The sequence below is a fragment of the Festucalex cinctus genome, chromosome 10 (assembly GCF_051991245.1).
Source record: "Festucalex cinctus isolate MCC-2025b chromosome 10, RoL_Fcin_1.0, whole genome shotgun sequence".
NCBI lineage: Eukaryota > Metazoa > Chordata > Actinopteri > Syngnathiformes > Syngnathidae > Festucalex > Festucalex cinctus.
In genome coordinates this window covers 5,408,168-5,428,417 of record NC_135420.1, presented here as the reverse complement: position 1 = coordinate 5,428,417, position 20,250 = coordinate 5,408,168, and the positions used below count along the sequence as shown (strand labels likewise).

The window sequence follows — 20,250 nt, the reverse complement described above, 5'->3', positions numbered from 1 at the left end:
GGACTTTGAAAATTTTCAGGCAGGTGTCAAACTAGAAAAAAATTCTGGCCAGCATGGGACTTTGAAAATTTTCGGCCAGGAGTCAGACTTAGAAAAAATTCTGGCCTGCATGGGACTTTGAAAATTTTCAGCCAGGAGTCAGACTTAGAAAAAATTCTGGCCAGCATGGGACTTTGAAATATTTCAGGCAGGCGTCAGACTTAGAAAAAATTCTGGCCAGCATGGGACTTTGAAAATTTTCGGCCAGGAGTCAGACTTAGAAAAAATTCTGGCCAGCATGGGACTTTGAAATATTTCAGGCAGGTGTCAGACTTAGAAAAAATTCTGGCCAGCATGGGACTTTGAAAATTTTCAGCCAGGCATCAGACTTAGAAAAAATTCTGGCCAGCATGGGACTTTGAAAATTTTCAGCCAGGCATCAGACTTTGAAATAATTCTGGCCAGCATGGGACTTTGAAAATTTTCGGCCAGACGTCAGACTTAGAAAAAATTCTGGCCTGCATGGGACTTTGAAATATTTCAGGCAGGTGTCAGACTTAGAAAAAATTCTGGCCAGCATGGGACTTTGAAAAATTTCAGCCAGGCATCAGACTTAGAAAAAATTCTGGCCAGCATGGGACTTTGAAAAAATTCTGGCCCGCATGGGACTTTGAAAATTTTCGGCCAGGCGTCAGACTTAGAAAAAATTCTGGCCAGCATGGGACTTTGAAAATTTTCAGCCAGGCATCCGACTTAGAAAAAATTCTGGCCAGCATGGGACTTTGAAATATTTCAGGCAGGCGTCAGACTTAGAAAAAATTCTGGCCAGCATGGGACTTTGAAAATTTTCAGCCAGGCATCAGACTTAGAAAAAATTCTGGCCAGCATGGGACTTTGAAAATTTTCAGCCAGGCATCAGACTTAGAAAAAATTCTGGCCAGCATGGGACTTTGAAAATTTTCGGCCAGGAGTCAGACTTAGAAAAAATTCTGGCCAGCATGGGACTTTGAAAAAATTCTGGCCAGCATGGGACTTTGAAAATTTTCGGCCAGGAGTCAGACTTAGAAAGAATTCTGGCCTGCATGGGACTTTGAAATATTTCAGGCAGGCGTCAGACTTAGAAAAAATTCTGGCCAGCATGGGACTGAAAAAATTCTGGCCAGCATGGGACTTTGAAAATTTTCAGCCAGGCATCAGACTTAGAAAAAATTCTGGCCAGCATGGGACTTTGAAAATTTTCAGCCAGGCATCAGACTTAGAAAAAATTCTGGCCAGCATGGGACTTTGAAAATTTTCGGCCAGGAGTCAGACTTAGAAAAAATTCTGGCCTGCATGGGACTTTGAAATATTTCAGGCAGGCGTCAGACTTAGAAAAAATTCTGGCCAGCATGGGACTTTGAAATATGTCAGACAGGCATCAGACTTTGAAAAAATTCTGGCCAGCATGGGACTTTGAAAATTTTCGGCCAGGCGTCAGACTTTGAAAAAATTCTGGCCAGCATGGGACTTTGAAAAAATTCGGGCCAGCATGGGACTTTGAAAATTTTCGGGCCAGCATGGGACTTTGAAAAAATTCGGGCCAGCATGGGACTTTGAAAATTTTCGGGCCAGCATGGGACTTTGAAAAAATTCTGGCCAGCATGGGACTTTGAAAAAATTCTGGCCAGCATGGGACTTTGAAAATTTTCAGCCAGGCATCAGACTTAGAAAAAATTCTGGCCAGCATGGGACTTTGAAAATTTTCAGCCAGGCATCAGACTTAGAAAAAATTCTGGCCAGCATGGGACTTTGAAAATTTTCAGCCAGGCATCAGACTTAGAAAAAATTCTGGCCAGCATAGGACTTTGAAATATTTCAGGCAGGTGTCAGACTTAGAAAAAATTCTGGCCAGCATGGGACTTTGAAAATTTTCAGCCAGGCATCAGACTTGGAAAAAATTCTGGCCTGCATGGGACTTTGAAATATTTCAGGCAGGCGTCAGACTTAGAAAAAATTCTGGCCAGCATGGGACTTTGAAAATTTTCGGCCAGGAGTCAGACTTAGAAAAAATTCTGGCCTGCATGGGAATTTGAAATATTTCAGGCAGGCGTCAGACTTAGAAAAAATTCTGCCCAGCATGGGACTTTGAAAATTTTCAGCCAGGCATCAGACTTAGAAAAAATTCTGGCCAGCATGGGACTTTGAAAAAATTCTGGCCAGCATGGGACTTTGAAGATTTTCGGCCAGGCGTCAGACTTAGAAAAAATTCTGGCCAGCATGGGACTTTGAAAAAATTCTGGCCAGCATGGGACTTTGAAAATTTTCGGCCAGGAGTCAGACTTAGAAAGAATTCTGGCCTGCATGGGACTTTGAAATATTTCAGGCAGGCGTCAGACTTAGAAAAAATTCTGGCCAGCATGGGACTGAAAAAATTCTGGCCAGCATGGGACTTTGAAAATTTTCAGCCAGGCATCAGACTTAGAAAAAATTCTGGCCAGCATGGGACTTTGAAAATTTTCAGCCAGGCATCAGACTTAGAAAAAATTCTGGCCAGCATGGGACTTTGAAAATTTTCAGCCAGGCATCAGACTTAGAAAAAATTCTGGCCAGCATGGGACTTTGAAAATTTTCAGCCAGGCATCAGACTTTGAAAAAATTCTGGCCAGCATGGGACTTTGAAAATTTTCGGCCAGACGTCAGACTTAGAAAAAATTCTGGCCTGCATGGGACTTTGAAATATTTCAGGCAGGTGTCAGACTTAGAAAAAATTCTGGCCAGCATGGGACTTTGAAAATTTTCAGCCAGGCATCAGACTTAGAAAAAATTCTGGCCAGCATGGGACTTTGAAAATTTTCAGCCAGGCATCAGACTTTGAAAAAATTCTGGCCAGCAAAGGGACTTTGAAAATTTTCGGCCAGACGTCAGACTTAGAAAAAATTCTGGCCTGCATGGGACTTTGAAATATTTCAAGCAGGTGTCAGACTTAGAAAAAATTCTGGCCAGCATGGGACTTTGAAAATTTTCAGGCAGGCGTCAAACTTAGAAAAAATTCTGGCCAGCATGGGACTTTGAAAAAATTCTGGCCCGCATGGGACTTTGAAAATTTTCGGCCAGGCGTCAGACTTAGAAAAAATTCTGGCCAGCATGGGACTTTGAAAATTTTCAGCCAGGCATCCGACTTAGAAAAAATTCTGGCCAGCATGGGACTTTGAAATATTTCAGGCAGGCGTCAGACTTGGAAAAAATTCTGGCCAGCATGGGACTTTGAAAATTTTCAGCCAGGCATCAGACTTAGAAAAAATTCTGGCCAGCATGGGACTTTGAAAATTTTCAGCCAGGCATCAGACTTAGAAAAAATTCTGGCCAGCATGGGACTTTGAAAATTTTCGGCCAGGAGTCAGACTTAGAAAAAATTCTGGCCTGCATGGGACTTTGAAATATTTCAGGCAGGCGTCAGACTTAGAAAAAATTCTGGCCAGCATGGGACTTTGAAAAAATTCTGGCCCGCATGGGACTTTGAAAATTTTCGGCCAGGCGTCAGACTTAGAAAAAATTCTGCCCAGCATGGGACTTTGAAAATTTTCAGCCAGGCATCAGACTTAGAAAAAATTCTGGCCAGCATGGGACTTTGAAAAAATTCTGGCCAGCATGGGACTTTGAAGATTTTCGGCCAGGCGTCAGACTTAGAAAAAATTCTGGCCAGCATGGGACTTTGAAAAAATTCTGGCCAGCATGGGACTTTGAAAATTTTCGGCCAGGAGTCAGACTTAGAAAGAATTCTGGCCTGCATGGGACTTTGAAATATTTCAGGCAGGCGTCAGACTTAGAAAAAATTCTGGCCAGCATGGGACTGAAAAAATTCTGGCCAGCATGGGACTTTGAAAATTTTCAGCCAGGCATCAGACTTAGAAAAAATTCTGGCCAGCATGGGACTTTGAAAATTTTCAGCCAGGCATCAGACTTAGAAAAAATTCTGGCCAGCATGGGACTTTGAAAATTTTCAGCCAGGCATCAGACTTTGAAAAAATTCTGGCCAGCATGGGACTTTGAAAATTTTCGGCCAGACGTCAGACTTAGAAAAAATTCTGGCCTGCATGGGACTTTGAAATATTTCAGGCAGGTGTCAGACTTAGAAAAAATTCTGGCCAGCATGGGACTTTGAAAATTTTCAGCCAGGCATCAGACTTAGAAAAAATTCTGGCCAGCATGGGACTTTGAAAATTTTCAGCCAGGCATCAGACTTTGAAAAAATTCTGGCCAGCATGGGACTTTGAAAATTTTCGGCCAGACGTCAGACTTAGAAAAAATTCTGGCCTGCATGGGACTTTGAAATATTTCAAGCAGGTGTCAGACTTAGAAAAAATTCTGGCCAGCATGGGACTTTGAAAATTTTCAGCCAGGCATCAGACTTAGAAAAAATTCTGGCCAGCATGGGACTTTGAAAAAATTCTGGCCCGCATGGGACTTTGAAAATTTTCGGCCAGGCGTCAGACTTAGAAAAAATTCTGGCCAGCATGGGACTTTGAAAATTTTCAGCCAGGCATCCGACTTAGAAAAAATTCTGGCCAGCATGGGACTTTGAAATATTTCAGGCAGGCGTCAGACTTAGAAAAAATTCTGGCCAGCATGGGACTTTGAAAAAATTCTGGCCCGCATGGGACTTTGAAAATTTTCGGCCAGGCGTCAGACTTAGAAAAAATTCTGCCCAGCATGGGACTTTGAAAATTTTCAGCCAGGCATCAGACTTAGAAAAAATTCTGGCCAGCATGGGACTTTGAAAAAATTCTGGCCAGCATGGGACTTTGAAGATTTTCGGCCAGGCGTCAGACTTAGAAAAAATTCTGGCCAGCATGGGACTTTGAAAAAATTCTGGCCAGCATGGGACTTTGAAAATTTTCGGCCAGGAGTCAGACTTAGAAAGAATTCTGGCCTGCATGGGACTTTGAAATATTTCAGGCAGGCGTCAGACTTAGAAAAAATTCTGGCCAGCATGGGACTGAAAAAATTCTGGCCAGCATGGGACTTTGAAAATTTTCAGCCAGGCATCAGACTTAGAAAAAATTCTGGCCAGCATGGGACTTTGAAAATTTTCAGCCAGGCATCAGACTTAGAAAAAATTCTGGCCAGCATGGGACTTTGAAAATTTTCAGCCAGGCATCAGACTTTGAAAAAATTCTGGCCAGCATGGGACTTTGAAAATTTTCGGCCAGACGTCAGACTTAGAAAAAATTCTGGCCTGCATGGGACTTTGAAATATTTCAGGCAGGTGTCAGACTTAGAAAAAATTCTGGCCAGCATGGGACTTTGAAAATTTTCAGCCAGGCATCAGACTTAGAAAAAATTCTGGCCAGCATGGGACTTTGAAAATTTTCAGCCAGGCATCAGACTTTGAAAAAATTCTGGCCAGCATGGGACTTTGAAAATTTTCGGCCAGACGTCAGACTTAGAAAAAATTCTGGCCTGCATGGGACTTTGAAATATTTCAAGCAGGTGTCAGACTTAGAAAAAATTCTGGCCAGCATGGGACTTTGAAAATTTTCAGCCAGGCATCAGACTTAGAAAAAATTCTGGCCAGCATGGGACTTTGAAAAAATTCTGGCCCGCATGGGACTTTGAAAATTTTCGGCCAGGCGTCAGACTTAGAAAAAATTCTGGCCAGCATGGGACTTTGAAAATTTTCAGCCAGGCATCCGACTTAGAAAAAATTCTGGCCAGCATGGGACTTTGAAATATTTCAGGCAGGCGTCAGACTTAGAAAAAATTCTGGCCAGCATGGGACTTTGAAAATTTTCAGCCAGGCATCAGACTTAGAAAAAATTCTGGCCAGCATGGGACTTTGAAAATTTTCAGCCAGGCATCAGACTTAGAAAAAATTCTGGCCAGCATGGGACTTTGAAAATTTTCGGCCAGGAGTCAGACTTAGAAAAAATTCTGGCCTGCATGGGACTTTGAAATATTTCAGGCAGGCGTCAGACTTAGAAAAAATTCTGGCCAGCATGGGACTTTGAAAATTTTCAGCCAGGCATCAGACTTAGAAAAAATTCTGGCCAGCATGGGACTTTGAAATATGTCAGACAGGCATCAGACTTTGAAAAAATTCTGGCCAGCATGGGACTTTGAAAATTTTCGGCCAGGCGTCAGACTTTGAAAAAATTCTGGCCAGCATGGGACTTTGAAAAAATTCGGGCCAGCATGGGACTTTGAAAATTTTCGGGCCAGCATGGGACTTTGAAAAAATTCGGGCCAGCATGGGACTTTGAAAATTTTCGGGCCAGCATGGGACTTTGAAAAAATTCTGGCCAGCATGGGACTTTGAAAAAATTCTGGCCAGCATGGGACTTTGAAAATTTTCAGCCAGGCATCAGACTTAGAAAAAATTCTGGCCAGCATGGGACTTTGAAAATTTTCAGCCAGGCATCAGACTTAGAAAAAATTCTGGCCAGCATGGGACTTTGAAAATTTTCAGCCAGGCATCAGACTTAGAAAAAATTCTGGCCAGCATAGGACTTTGAAATATTTCAGGCAGGTGTCAGACTTAGAAAAAATTCTGGCCAGCATGGGACTTTGAAAATTTTCAGCCAGGCATCAGACTTAGAAAAAATTCTGGCCAGCATGGGACTTTGAAAATTTTCGGCAAGGCGTCAGACTTAGAAAAAATTCTGGCCAGCATGGGACTTTGAAAATTTTCAGCCAGGCATCAGACTTAGAAAAAATTCTGGCCAGCATGGGACTTTGAAAATTTTCAGCCAGGCATCAGACTTAGAAAAAATTCTGGCCAGCATGGGACTTTGAAAATTTTCAGCCAGGCATCAGACTTAGAAAAAATTCTGGCCAGCATGGGACTTTGAAAATTTTCAGCCAGGCATCAGACTTTGAAAAAATTCTGGCCAGCATGGGACTTTGAAAATTTTCGGCCAGACGTCAGACTTAGAAAAAATTCTGGCCTGCATGGGACTTTGAAATATTTCAGGCAGGTGTCAGACTTAGAAAAAATTCTGGCCAGCATGGGACTTTGAAAATTTTCAGCCAGGCATCAGACTTAGAAAAAATTCTGGCCAGCATGGGACTTTGAAAATTTTCAGCCAGGCATCCGACTTAGAAAAAATTCTGGCCAGCATGGGACTTTGAAATATTTCAGGCAGGCGTCAAACTTAGAAAAAATCTGACAACCAGGCCAGAGAGCGGGTCGTCTGCCCGAGGAGGCCGCCCCAACACTCCTCTTTGTCGGACATAAGTCTGGCGAGCCTCCCTTGTTCAGCCCTGGAGGTGTCACGTCTGAAATTGCTCCCTTCTGAAATCGTGACACCTCCATTTTGCGGTTTGGGTGGAAAGGTGCCCAGATAGGGAACCGGGTGCCCTATCTGCAGCGCCCCTCGATGGTGGCCCGCGGTACTGCAACCCTGGTAACCCAGGCTATTGAAATGAATGGTGTGGGACTTTGAAGAAATTCTGGCCACCATGGGACTTTGAAATATTTCAGGCCTGCTTCAGACTTAGAAAAAATTCTGGCCAGCATGGGACTTTGAAAAAATTCTGGCCAGCATGGGACTTTGAAAATTTTCGGCCAGGCGTCAGACTTAGAAAAAATTCTGGCCAGCATGGGACTTTGAAATATTTCAGGCCTGCTTCAGACTTTGAAAATTTTCAGCCAGGCGTCAGACTTAGAAAAAATTCTGGCCAGCATGGGACTTTGAAAATTTTCGGCAAGGCGTCAGACTTAGAAAAAATTCTGGCCAGCATGGGACTTTGAAATATTTCAGGCAGGCGTGAGACTTTGAAAATTTTCGGCCAGGCATCAGACTTAGAAAAAATTCTGGCCAGCATGGGACTTTGAAATTTTTCGGCCAGGCGTCAGACTTAGAAAAAATTCTGGCCAGCATGGGACTTTGAAATATTTCAGGCCTGCTTCACTTAGAAAAAATTCTGGCCACCGTGGGACTTTGAAAGATTTCAGGCCTGCTTCAGACTTTGAAAATTTTCGGCCAGGCGTCAAACTTAGAAAAAATCTGACAACCAGGCCAGAGAGCGGGTCGTCTGCCCGAGGAGGCCACCCCAACACTCCTCTTTGTCGGACATAAGTCTGGCGAGCCTCCCTTGTTCAGCCCTGGAGGTGTCACGTCTGAAATTGCTCCCTTCTGAAATCGTGAAAACTCCATTTTGCGGTTTGGGTGGAAAGGTGCCCAGATAGGAAACCGGGTGCCCTAACTGCAGCGCCCCCCGATGGTGGCCCGCGGTACTGCAACCCTGGTAACCCAGGCTATTGAAATGAATGGTGTGGGACTTTGAAAAAATTCAGGCAGTTGTCAGACTTTGAAAATTTTCGGTCAGGCATCAGACTTTGAAAAAATTCTGGCCACCATGGGACTTTGAAATATTTCAGGCAGGTGTCAGACTTAGAAAAAATTCTGGCCAGCATGGGACTTTGAAAATTTTCGGCAAGGCGTCAGACTTTGAATGAATTTACTTTACAGGGTCTTTAAAGAGGAAGTCAACCCAAAAATATTCTTTAAAACAACATATTGCATGTGGCCCCATTTGTCTTAACACGGAATTCTGATGACTAATGCGTTTGTGGAATACGAATTAAGCAGGAAAATCCACCTGGGTATCAGTCTCAGGGGGCGGCCATTTTGACACTTGCCAAGGCTCTGGGGTCCGCCCATTTTGGGCCCTCAGGGTCCCTAATTTCACAATGGTGCAACTGAAAAAAAAAATATCTGAGGTTGCACCAGTGCAACCAAGCTGAACTAGGATTAAAAAAAAACAAAAAAACACACAACTCCTCAACACTGTAGTGAAAGCCGAATTTGGTTTGGCAACGTATCATGGCCTCAACCAATCAGAGAGTGAAGGGGGAGAGCCACCTCTGAATATTCCTGTATGTTTTATTTTTTTTTATTTAACTTTAATTTAATGAACATCGTCCCAAAAAACAAATCTCTGTAAGCTCGCATGATTTTGTGTTCATTTGAGAATGCGTGTTGCAAATCACCGCTTTAATTAAAAAAAAAAAGTGTGCTTTAAATTTAAATGTGTTTAAAGCGTGTGGGAGTGGTAAAATTACAAAAAGACATTTTTATGTATCAGTATGATCTCTCTATGTCACAGATTTTCACCAATCGTGAATCGGTCTAGTGTTTTCTGTGACAAATTGGGATTCGCTGAATAATAATAATAATAATAATAATAATAATAATAATAATAATAATAATAATAATAATAATAACAACAACAAAATTGTTTCCCTTTAGCAGGAGCTGATACTTTGTGATTCTCTGCACAGGCTTAATCAAGAAGGAGCCGATTGAGGAGGGCAGTTGGTCCCTCTTCTGAATGTTCTGTAAACACATCAGAGAGAGAAAAGAATGTAAGACAATGAAATATGTCGTTTCATTGTGATTATCCTTGATAATTAACTTACACTGAAATAGTTTGCAGCACGCTGCTCCAGAATGAGCTGAGAGGAGTCCGGTTGGTTCTTGCAATAATCCACATACATCTGGAACTTTTCAGCCTACAGAAATAAAAAATAAAAAAATGTATCGCGGTTCTTTCTGTGTCATTTATGACTATTGAGTAAGTGATACATACCCATGTGACAAAGCAATGGCAAACGTCTTCAGTCAATTCAGATTTCTCCAGCGCTGTGAGAAAGATGCTGAAGGAAGAGAGAAAGTTGATCCATTTCAAAATGTGAGTGCACAGTTGCAGTCAAATGTTTGCATAAACTTTTTCATTCGATAACATGAACAATCTTTGATTACTGGTTTATGGTAATGTGAGGTAGGCAATGTTTAACAAGTGCTAATTGAGTGTGAGAAGCTGATTTATTTTGTTTGGTCCACTCTGTGTAAAGAGCTAATCGAACACTAGGAGGAGCTATAACAACATCATTAGGGCTCATTTTGCCTTGCTTTCTTTTCTTTTTTTTATTTTAGCTGAGTGGACAAAGCTCCTCTGGGAGAAAAAAAAAAAAGTGTCATTGCAATGCTTACTTATGGTGGAATTCATAAAGATCTTCCAAAATCCCAAAGATGACGTGCTGCTTATTGAGGATTTCTGGAGGTATCTCCGCCATCCCGTTGGTCATCTCCGACAGGTAAATCTGCATGAAGTCACACAAAAGTTCACTTGAGCTTCTTTTAGCGTTAAAAACAAACAAAACAAAACAAAACAAAACATGTAAACAGAAGTGAAACTCACATCAATGCATTCCCGCAGGTCTTGCACGTACGCCTTCTCCGTCTCAATCATCTCTGCAATGATGAAGCTATACAAAAACATTAAACAAGGCACTGAAATCTTGTAAATGTATTTTGCAACAGCCAATGGCTAATAACTAAACCACAATCTGCTTTAGTTGAATTCAATCAAGCCACCCCTCGTGTGTTGAACTGCATTTGCAACTTCACAAATAGTATCATGAATCACTTACACTTTTTTGCGTGCACTTTCTTTTCTCCTCGTTGACTTTATGAGTGTTATCCCTCAACTTGACATTTGACCCCAGAGATGTGGCAGGAATGACATCCGGTGGGGGATCCTTAATCTGAAAAATGAGAGACAGAAATTACTGCATCATTGTCTTAATGGAAATGTAGGTCAATGAATCTGTTGACCTAAGTAACTTTTTAACTCATTCACTGCCTTTGACAAGTATACTTGTCAATTGTATTTTTTAGAGCGGTGCTAAATGGGGGCGAATCTGATTATGCTCCACTGTAAATATCAAACTTGGAAACGACTTTACTGATGCCCAACCGCCAGTAGATGACATCATTGCCCCATTTTATACAAAATAAACACAGTTTCAGAGTCCATGGGAGAAATGGCTGTATTTTGGCAAACCTACTTTTTTCTACTGTCAATTATAAAAGAACGGGACGGGGCAAAAAGTAGGGAGTCTATTCTGTTATTTGGTAGATTCGGTTTATATATAATTATTGAATGTAATATCACGTGAGTATTGGAAATTAAAACATTTTCTATAATGACTGGCAGTGAAATGAGTGTTAAGTACTTTTACTTTAATTTGGTTTTGACAATGACTCAAAATAAAAGCAAGGCAACTGGATTTGCAACTTTTGATTTGATTAGATTGAATGATGAAAAATGGCAGTGTCTGAAAGTAGACTTACAGCCTTGTTGGCATCAAACGAGGTACCCAATTTCATGGTTTGTCTCTCAGTGCTGTTGTCTGTTTTTTTACAGTGGCTAGTGAGTAGGGGGCGTTTCCTGTCCTGCCACACCTGTGGGTCATTCTAATCAGGGGCCTTTAAAAGGCATGGACACCTGCTGCTCTTCGTTGGATTGTTCCTTGCTCACTGCCAGTGTTCAATGTGTTCTCTGTACTCCCTTTTTTGCAAATCTCAGAGTCTCGTGTTTTTCATTGGTGTGTAAGTATTGCCGCGATGTTTCTATTTTTGTAGTTTTTAGCTTAAGAGTGTGGTTCCTCGTATAGTTATGGTCTTTGCCTTTTGCAAGTGTTTTTTTGTTCTTTTGCAAGTGTTTTTTGTTCTTTTGCAAGTGTTTTTTGTTCTTTTGCAAGCGTTTTTTTGTATCTCAGTGTTTCCCTTGCCCTGGCAAGTGCTTTTTATTTTGTGTAGTCTGCCGGTCTGCAAGTGTTTAAGTTTGGAACTTTTTGTAATAAATACAAATTGTATTTTCCTTTCTTGGCCTACGTTTTTGGAATCCTTTATTCCACCGGTAACCTCGGTACATTACACCCAAGGTCTTCTCCATGCTGCGGTTGTGCTTTTCCATTTGCAGGGAAAAGTCCTGGAAGCCATTTGCCAATTCTGTCGCCTGTTTCTTCATCTCGAAAGCGTGACGCAGTAGTCGTCCGACTGTTGGATGAGCAACTTCAACTTCACGCACTGCTCTGTTTCCCGCAGATGAGTGAAAGTGTTTTTGCATTCTTGTATTAGAAATTATGTGTTGGATGTTGTTGCACTGAAGTTTCTAGACAGAAAGATAGTTTACTGCCATTAACAATGTGTGAATTACAAACATAATAGTAAGTAAAAAGAAATCATCATTTATCATGTCTTATTTTTAATACAACTTTTTTGGCACCTTGAAAAAAAAAATCACATTAAGTCGCAATATTTAATTTGTTCGCATTTAGATTGTTTCAAAATTGTTCACCCCGAGCTTGCATCCAGATGTCAAAGCAAGAGTGTGACGCGCAACCCACCTTGGCAATGATGTGCAAGTCCTCGCCATCTTTCAAAAGCTCCCGCCTGCTTTTGTGGATGCGAGAGCCAGTGGAGAGGTGTGTGGACAGGTAAACATCACCCATGTCCTGAATGGTCCCAAGCAGCTACAAATAGATGTGCGATGTTTTTGATTGAGTCGCACCAGGAAGTGAGAGACTAATGTTTTCGAACTGACCTGTTTGGCCCGACGTTCAAATGCCACAAAACTCTGACACTGCTCCAAACGCTCCTTCCTCATGTTCCACAAGTGAAGGACACGATCTTCTCTCTCCAGCAGGCCAGCAATAATTTCTATGACCACAAAATAATCACACATTAGGGTAACTGAGATGATGAAAGATTAGATAAAACTGCATTTTACAATTTTCTAGTGGTGCGTTGAATAATTTTTCAAGGAGAATTTGTGCTCAATTAGACATGATTTATACAATTTTCTTATGCCAGCATTTGGTTTCGGCTATATGAATCCCTTCATTTTGGTAAATGCATCTAATTTTGTCCTATTGACTTCAAACTTCTTCCTTTTGTGAGTCATCGTGACTCTGCATTCCCATCTTGACACCGTCCCTTTCCATGTACTTCAAGAAGATATCCGCGATTCTCCTGGCCATACTGCACGCCTAAATGACAAAAGATATAACACTGCAAAACTATCTTCCAGGTGTCATTTGAGCCTTGAAGTACTTCCTTCTGCTCCAAGTGTTTCCTGATCCTGAGGGTCAAATCCGCCTCACATTTGGGGTGGAGATTGTCCGCTCCTCCGCACCAGTCGTCCTCTCGCTGATAGTCCTGCTCCAGGCAGTCCAACACATGGCACACCTGCAAGGGAGAAATGAAGTCAGTCCATGGTGTTCTTCTTGTTCCCCAGAATTGCATGTGTTCAAATTAGCCATCAAGGTAGGTTAATTCATTTTATGGAATCCAGTATCAAACATTGACATCTAATGCATGTCCTACTTTTTCTGAGGTCTTGTAGAAAGCCACAGAAACGACCAGCTTGATTTTTCTTGGCGTTTTGCTCAAGAGCTGCGGCCAGTCAAATGTCGCACCCTCTGTGCAGTCTCTGTCCAGGTCCATGTTCTGGATTTGCGAAAGCAGAACATAATTGTGTGCACTGCTCAACTTTCAAAGCACTCTGGTGGGACTTCTGTAGGCAAGAGGTGGAGAACAGTCAGAAGATTGTTGCCATAAAGAAAGCACGATTTCATGGCAGCATTTCTGATCATATTACACAACAAAAACAAAACAATTGCAGATGCAATAAAACGCTGTACATAAATTGCACATGAAACATAAATACAGTTAAAAAATAAAATAAAAAATAAAAAAAAAGCAGTTGTTTTTACAGCGGGAAACCAGCAGCTGTGGTTACCAGGGAAATTCTGTAATAAATGCAGTGGGGAAATGTAAACAACTTTACAGAACAGCTTGTTTATTTTACAGCTATTGAATGCAATAAACAGACTGCATGTGAATTGTACAGAACAAAATGGAATAAAAGCAGCAAATGAAGATGAGGTACCATTTCCAGACACATGCTGCTGTTATACTATTTTATGTAATGTATCATTACTGTTTGTTGAACATTCAATGGCAGTAAAATAAGTTATTCAGTAAAGTTGTTTACATTTCATCGACACTATTTTTATATATTTTTCTATACGTGACGTCACGTACCTGGCTACCGGGGAAATCCCCGGTGGGCAGCCGGTCCGGAGGGCAGTAAGAGCTAGCGGTACCCACGTGAGTCAGTCAGTCAGTCCGCCCCTGGCCAGAGTGCTGAAATTATTGTCGAGATCACAGAAGGTGACGTCACGAGGGCCTCTTTGATCAACTGGAGGCAACAGCGCAACTGCGCATGAGCAGAACTTCCTGAGTTTTGGAGGTGGACGGTGGCGCACGCTGTTCGGTGCTGAAGTGGAGATTTGGAGTAGCTACACACTATCCTCTAAAGACAGACTTGTCTTTCTTTTCTTTCCCATTGGATTTCAACCTGCTGTTAACTTCGAAAAGCTGACTGTGAGTTGCATTACGCATGCATGATTGTGTGTTCCTGGGACTGTGTTAAACTTTTGGTTTAAACGGACTTTTCAAAATATGTGGGTCAGCGACTCGTAGCATTTTGGTGTTCCTATGTTGAATGTGTAATGCCTGTGAGTCGGTAGCCGTTACAAGAGCTTCGCAAACGTCCTCTTTAATTTGTGTTGCTTTTTCTTATGTAAACTTTTAGTTTTCATTTTGTCGTGCGCGTGAACTGCACAATTTTAGCCGTTACGTAAGAGAACCGCGCTTGTTGTGGCTGCCTGTGAATCGACAGTTTCCCCAAACGTTCTTGCTTTGGTACGACTGCTTAGGTTATAGACTACATTTAATTTGGTGGAATGTTATGGAGAGAAATTTGTGTCTTTATTTTCAATCAAACAAAAAAGGAATTTGCAATCAAAAAAAAATTTTCAATCAAACAAAAAGGGGATTTGCAATCAAAAAAAAAATTTCAATCAAACAAAGGGGATTTGCAACCTCAAATACATTTTTATCAAACAAAAAAGGGTTTTCATATAAAATAAAAATTTGCAAACAAAAAAAAACATTTCAAACATGGATTTGTATTTTAATAAAATCTTTTGCAAACATTTTTTTCGTTTTGTTTGTGAATCTGTTTTTTGGTTGCGAATCTGTTTTTTGATTGAAACCTGTTTTTTGGTTGCGAATCTTTTTCTGTGTTGTGTGGGCGGGGTCCTCCGTTCAACCGATGATAGAAGCCTTGTCATTGGTCAGCTTGGAAGCCGCTGCGACAACTTTCATTGGTCAGATAGGAATGGGGTGTGACAATGTTCGTCTGACTATTTCCTGGTTCATTTTGTCCAGTCGCCGCCAGCATCGAGGTAAATATGACACCCCCCCCACTTCTAGTTTTCCGTTTTGTTTATCTGACATTTATCTAAAAGCAACCCTTGATCTATCGTTTATCCGGTGATTTGTTCTAACCATTACAATTAACGTAATCACTCACTCAGCATTGCTTAGCCATGTTAGCTAGCTAGGTAACTGATGGTCCGATACATGAGTCAGTCATGAAGCTATGTTGTTGGCAGTCAAAACACAAATATACGGCTAATTTGGGATAGCTGTTAGGATGAAGTTTTTTTTTTTTTTTTTATATACTCATAAAGAAACCTTTGCATTTGTTTCACATACAGGCAGGGCTGGGAATCGAATTTATTTACACTAGCTGCTTCCCCTAAATCTTGGATGTTTGAAGTAGAGATTCAATTCGTGATAATTCTGTGATTATTATTTATTGGTCCTGGTTGTTTACTGTACGAGTCAGGTTGAAAAAGAGGGGGAACTCATGCACCGTCAAAGCGGTGACATTGCTACTACTAGGATCCAGGCCACGTCAACGTTTGATTTTGGTTAGTCTAGTCATGAATCGTGATGTTTTGTTGGTACGAGAAACGGCCCAAATAAACGGCCTGCTGAGATAGCTGTTATTATGCTTATTCCTGATTATTTTATTACATTACATCATTACATTAATAAAATGCAAATTATTAATCACTTATGAGAAGTTCTGGTCATTGAAATAAGTAGCCTCTGCTACATTTATTATGTCTTGGGTGTTTGAAATACAGAGGAAGTGACTGAGATTACGTAATATAAATACATTTAGTTCCTGTGATTGTTTCATTGTAGTTTTCCTGTTTCAATAATGTTCAAAACATGTGTCAAACATAACTTTGTCAGAATTTTTTTTTTACATGTTTGGTACTTAATTCAAGCACACTTTTCTTTACTTTTTAGATGCAGAAGATGAAGTTGGTGGTTGGTCACCTCTCTTCATGAGGTGATGCTGTGGATAACTGAGCAGGGCCACAAGCACCTGCTTATGTCAGACAGAGAGCAATTTAAAATATCAATAAACTTTGACCACAATTGTGAGGTACAAATGCCAGGTCACACATTATGTTACCCCCTGCACAAACACCATTACATTTCCAACTGCTCATACAGTGGTATGAAAAAGTATCTGAACCTTTTGGAATTTCTCACATTTCTGCATAAAATCACCATCAAACGTGATCTGATCTTTGTCAAAATCACACAGATGAAACAACAGTGTCTGCTTTAACTAAAACCACCCAAACATTTACAGGTTTTCATAATTTTAATGAGGATAGCATGCAAACAATGACAGAAGGGGGAGGAATAAGTAACTGAACCCTCTGCCTAAGGATACTTAAAGAGCAATTGAAACCAATTTTTACCAAACAATTTAAGTCAGGTGTGTGCCCAATCACTGATGAGTGGCTTAAAGCTGCCCTGCCCACTATAAAACACACACCTGGTCAGAATTGTCTTGATGAGAAGCATTGTCTGATGTGCACCATGACTCGCTCAAAAGAGCTGTCGGAAGACCTGCGATCAAGAATTGTTGGTTTGTATAAAACTGGCAAAGGATACAAAACCATCTCTAAAAGTCTGGATGTTCATCAATCGACAGTCAGAGAAGTTGTGTACAAATGGAGAGAGTTTGGCACTGTTGCTTCTCTCCCAAGGAGTGGCCGCCCACCAAAGATGACGCCAAGAGTTCAGCGCAGACTACTCAGAGAGGTAAAAAAGAACCCTAGAGTGTCTGCTAAAGACTTACAGAAATCACAGTCCAATATCTCTGTGCATGCATCAACTATATGTAAAACATTGGCCAAGAATGGTGTTCATGGGAGGACTCCACGGAGGAAGCCACTGCTGTCTAAAAAAAAACATTGTTGCTCGTTTGATGTTCGCAAAAAGGCACTTGGACACTCCACAGAAGTTTTGGCAAAATATTTTGTGGACTGATGAAGCCAAAGTTGAATTGTTTGGGAGGAACACACATCGTCATGTGTGGAGGAAAAATGGAACAGCTCACCAACATCAACACCTCATCCCCACCGTGAAGCATGGTGGAGGGTGCATCATGGATTGGGGCTGTTTTGCTTCCTCAGGGCCTGGACAACTTGCAATCATTAATGGAAAAATGAATTTAAAAGTTTATCAGGATGTTTTGCAGGAAAACCTGAGGCCGTCTGTCAGACAGTTGAAGCTAAAAAGAGGATGGATGCTGCAACAAGACAATGATCCAAAACACACAAGTAAATCAACTTCAGAATGGTTTCAGAAGAACAAAATACAGGTTCTGGAGTGGCCAAGTCAAAGTCCAGACTTGAACCCCATTGAGATGCTGTGGCATGACCTCAAGACAGCGATTCATGCCAGACATCCCAGGAATCTGACTGAACTACAGCAGTTTTGTAAAGAAGAATGGGCCAAGATTAGTCCTGATCGATGTGCCAGACTGATCTGCAGCTACAGGAAGCGTCTGGTTGAACTTATTGCTGCCAAAGGGGGGGCCACAAAATATTAAATGTGATGGTTCAGTTACTTATTCCTCCCCCTTCTGTCATTGTTTGCATGCTATCCTCATTAAAATATGAAAACCTGTGAATGTTTGGGTGGTTTTAGTTAAAGCAGACACTGTTGTTTCATCTGTGTGATTTTGACAAAGATCAGATCACGTTTGATGGTGATTTTATGCAGAAATGTGAGAAATTCCAAAAGGTTCAGATACTTTTTCATACCACTGTATGAGTGATTACCATTCCTTTAAATCACATCTACTGACTGCTATCACCTTTGATGCCAGATTTGACACAGTGTAATTGAAAGGGCAAAAAAAAAAAAAAAAATCACATCCATTTCATTTTTTTGAGTAATTACAGGCTGTTCCTACCAAAATGTTTGTTTTAAGTTTAACAGTTCATTTTCTGAGCTTTCTTGATTTCTTGTTGGCAGGCCAATCATTTCTTGAGAAAAATCTCTGTATAAAATCTATAAAATGCTGAATAATTGACTGGTTGTTAGTTCATATGCATGCTTTTTTTTTATGAAATAAAAGTCAAACTGTTTTACACAGGAATTTATTTTCATTTTTTACATAAATTTAAATGACCCTTTGGGCCGCGAGACACTAGCACTAGAAGCAACATTGAGAGTCTGCAAATAAATGACGCGACCTAAACTCAAGGACTCCTTGTTTGGATTGATTTGCCGTAAAGCAACAAGTCTTTCCTCAGGTAAACGACAGTGGATGTCAGGTATAACGATCCCGTGTTCACCGTGATGGTCCAAGGGTAGTGTCTCTTCAGCTTGCTGGATCTGTAATATCAAATACATTTATGAAAGCTACAGTAACTCCAAGAACTTTTACTCATATAAAGTTTTTTCCTCTGGTTATGTACGCTTTTACCAGTAATAAAACTGCCCTGGCCTGCTCCTCTTACAGTAAACATGCATCTCGCTATGTCTACATTTTCTACCCCTTGGTCTGCTCGCACTCTAAAAGAAAAAATCTAGTCAGTGTAATTGCAAAAGTACACCTACAACTCAGATTCCCCTTCTGTTTCAATCTGACTCGTACAGTAAACAACCAGGACCAATAAGAAGAATTAAAGAATTATCACGAATTTAATCTCTACTTCAAACATCCAAAATTAAGGGGAAGCAGCTAGTGTAAATAAATTCGATTCCCAGTCCTGCTTGTATGTAAAGCGAATGCAAAGGTTTCTTTATGAGTTTAAAAAAAAAAAAAAAAAAAAAAACATACGAACCGCTATCCCAATGAGTCGTATATTTGTGTTTTGACTGCCAACAACAGCTTCATGACTGACTCATGTATCGGACCATCAGCTACCTAGCTAGCTAACATGGCTAAGCAATGCTGAGTGAGTGATTACGTTAATTGTAATGGTTAGAACAAATCACCGGATAAACGATAGATCAAGGGTTGCTTTTAGATAAATGTCAGATAAACAAAACGGAAAACTAGAAGTGGGAGGGGTGTCATATTTACCTCGATGCTGGCGGCGACTGGACAAAATGACCCAGGAAATAGTCAGACGAACATTGTCACACCCCCATTCCTATCTGACCAATGAAAGTTGTCGCAGCGGCTTCCAAGCTGACCAATGACAAGGCTTCTATCATCGGTTGAACGGAGGACCCCGCCCACACAACACAGAAAAAGATTCACAACCAAAAAACAGGTTTCAATCAAAAAACAGATTCGCAACCAAAAAACAGATTCGCAACCAAAAAACAGATTCGCAAACAAAACGAAAAAAATGTTTGCAAAAGATTTTATTAAAATACAAATCCATGTTTGAAATGTTTTTTTTTGTTTGCAAATTTTTATTTTATATGAAAACCCTTTTTTGTTTGATTAAAATTTATTTGAGGTTGAAAATCCCCTTTTTGTTTGATTGAAATTTTTTTTTGATTGCAAATCCCCTTTTTGTTTGATTGAAATTTTTTTTTGATTGCAAATTCCTTTTTTGTTTGATTGAAAATAAAGACACAAATTTCTCTCCATAGAATAGCGGCACAAACAATGGAGGAATTACGGGGATTTGCCTTTTCAACCTGGAAATACAGTCATTATTTTCAGTTTCTTTCAGTTAAAGATGACAACATAAAGGTTTGTTGCACTTTGTGTGCTGGCGACAAAGTGCTATCGGGCTATAAAAATTCGACGTCAAATTTAAAAAAACATTTGGAATCGCAGCACAGTACACTGAAACTTGTCGAGAAAGGCCGACCTGGGAAGCAGGTGGGAGCAGCAACAGCGACCGATGCAGGATGTCCTCCTTCGAAACAACTAAAGTTGGACTTCGGTTCAAAAACACTTGTAAGTGGGGGAGAGCTGAAGAGACTTGTTGGGCATTATGTTGTTGAAGATATGCTGCCTTTAAACACGGTAGATTCGCCCTCGTTTCGTGCCATCATTAACAAGATTCCTACTTCTGCGAATGCCGAGCTTCCCCATAGAACACAATTTTCTTCCTATTTAGAGAGCGAATATGCAAAAATGGAAAAAAATCTGAAGGCCGCGCTGAATGAGATTGATTTTGTGTCAACTACTGCGGATATTTGGACTGCTAATAACAAAAGCTACAAGGGAGTTACGCTCCATTGGATCAATAGATCTACATTAAAACGCAACACGGCTGCATTAGCATGTAGAAGAATTCGCGGC

The 20,250-nt window shown here is 40.8% G+C and overlaps 1 protein-coding gene and 1 long non-coding RNA gene across 5 annotated transcripts; one reads left to right on the top strand and one right to left on the bottom strand.

The window, feature by feature from the left end:
- Positions 1-9,107: 9,107 nt before the first annotated feature.
- LOC144027496 (triple functional domain protein-like) lies at positions 9,108-19,862 on the bottom strand. Of its 4 annotated transcripts, XM_077535079.1 has the most exons (12): positions 19,814-19,862; positions 13,854-13,955; positions 13,134-13,323; positions 12,911-12,995; positions 12,352-12,796; positions 12,155-12,280; positions 10,394-10,507; positions 10,162-10,228; positions 9,954-10,063; positions 9,550-9,616; positions 9,380-9,472; positions 9,108-9,296 (listed from the first exon to the last, which is right to left on the bottom strand). In XM_077535079.1, the coding sequence occupies exons 3-5, from the start codon at positions 13,251-13,253 to the stop codon at positions 12,708-12,710; spliced, it is 294 nt and encodes a 97-aa protein (XP_077391205.1). In that variant the 5' UTR covers positions 13,254-13,323; positions 13,854-13,955; positions 19,814-19,862; the 3' UTR covers positions 9,108-9,296; positions 9,380-9,472; positions 9,550-9,616; positions 9,954-10,063; positions 10,162-10,228; positions 10,394-10,507; positions 12,155-12,280; positions 12,352-12,707. The 4 variants fall into 3 exon arrangements, with proteins under 4 accessions (XP_077391205.1, XP_077391202.1, XP_077391204.1 ...); XM_077535076.1 differs by having other exon boundaries at positions 12,352-12,995; XM_077535077.1 differs by lacking the exon at positions 9,108-9,296 and having other exon boundaries at positions 9,429-9,463; positions 12,352-12,995.
- LOC144027497 (uncharacterized) lies at positions 12,118-13,410 on the top strand. The gene is made up of 3 exons (XR_013285471.1): positions 12,118-12,244; positions 12,838-13,073; positions 13,237-13,410. It is a non-coding gene; the product is annotated as an uncharacterized LOC144027497 (long non-coding RNA).
- Positions 19,863-20,250: the final 388 nt, after the last annotated feature.

Excerpts from the sequence above, each read along its gene's own strand:
- LOC144027496 (XM_077535076.1), bottom strand. The coding sequence starts at position 13,253 with ATGGACCTGGACAGAGACTGCACAGAGGGTGCGACATTTGACTGGCCG. Across the intron at positions 12,996-13,133 it reads TCTACAAGACCTCAGAAAAA|GTGTGCCATGTGTTGGACTG; the intron begins GTAGGACATGCA and ends TCTCCCTTGCAG.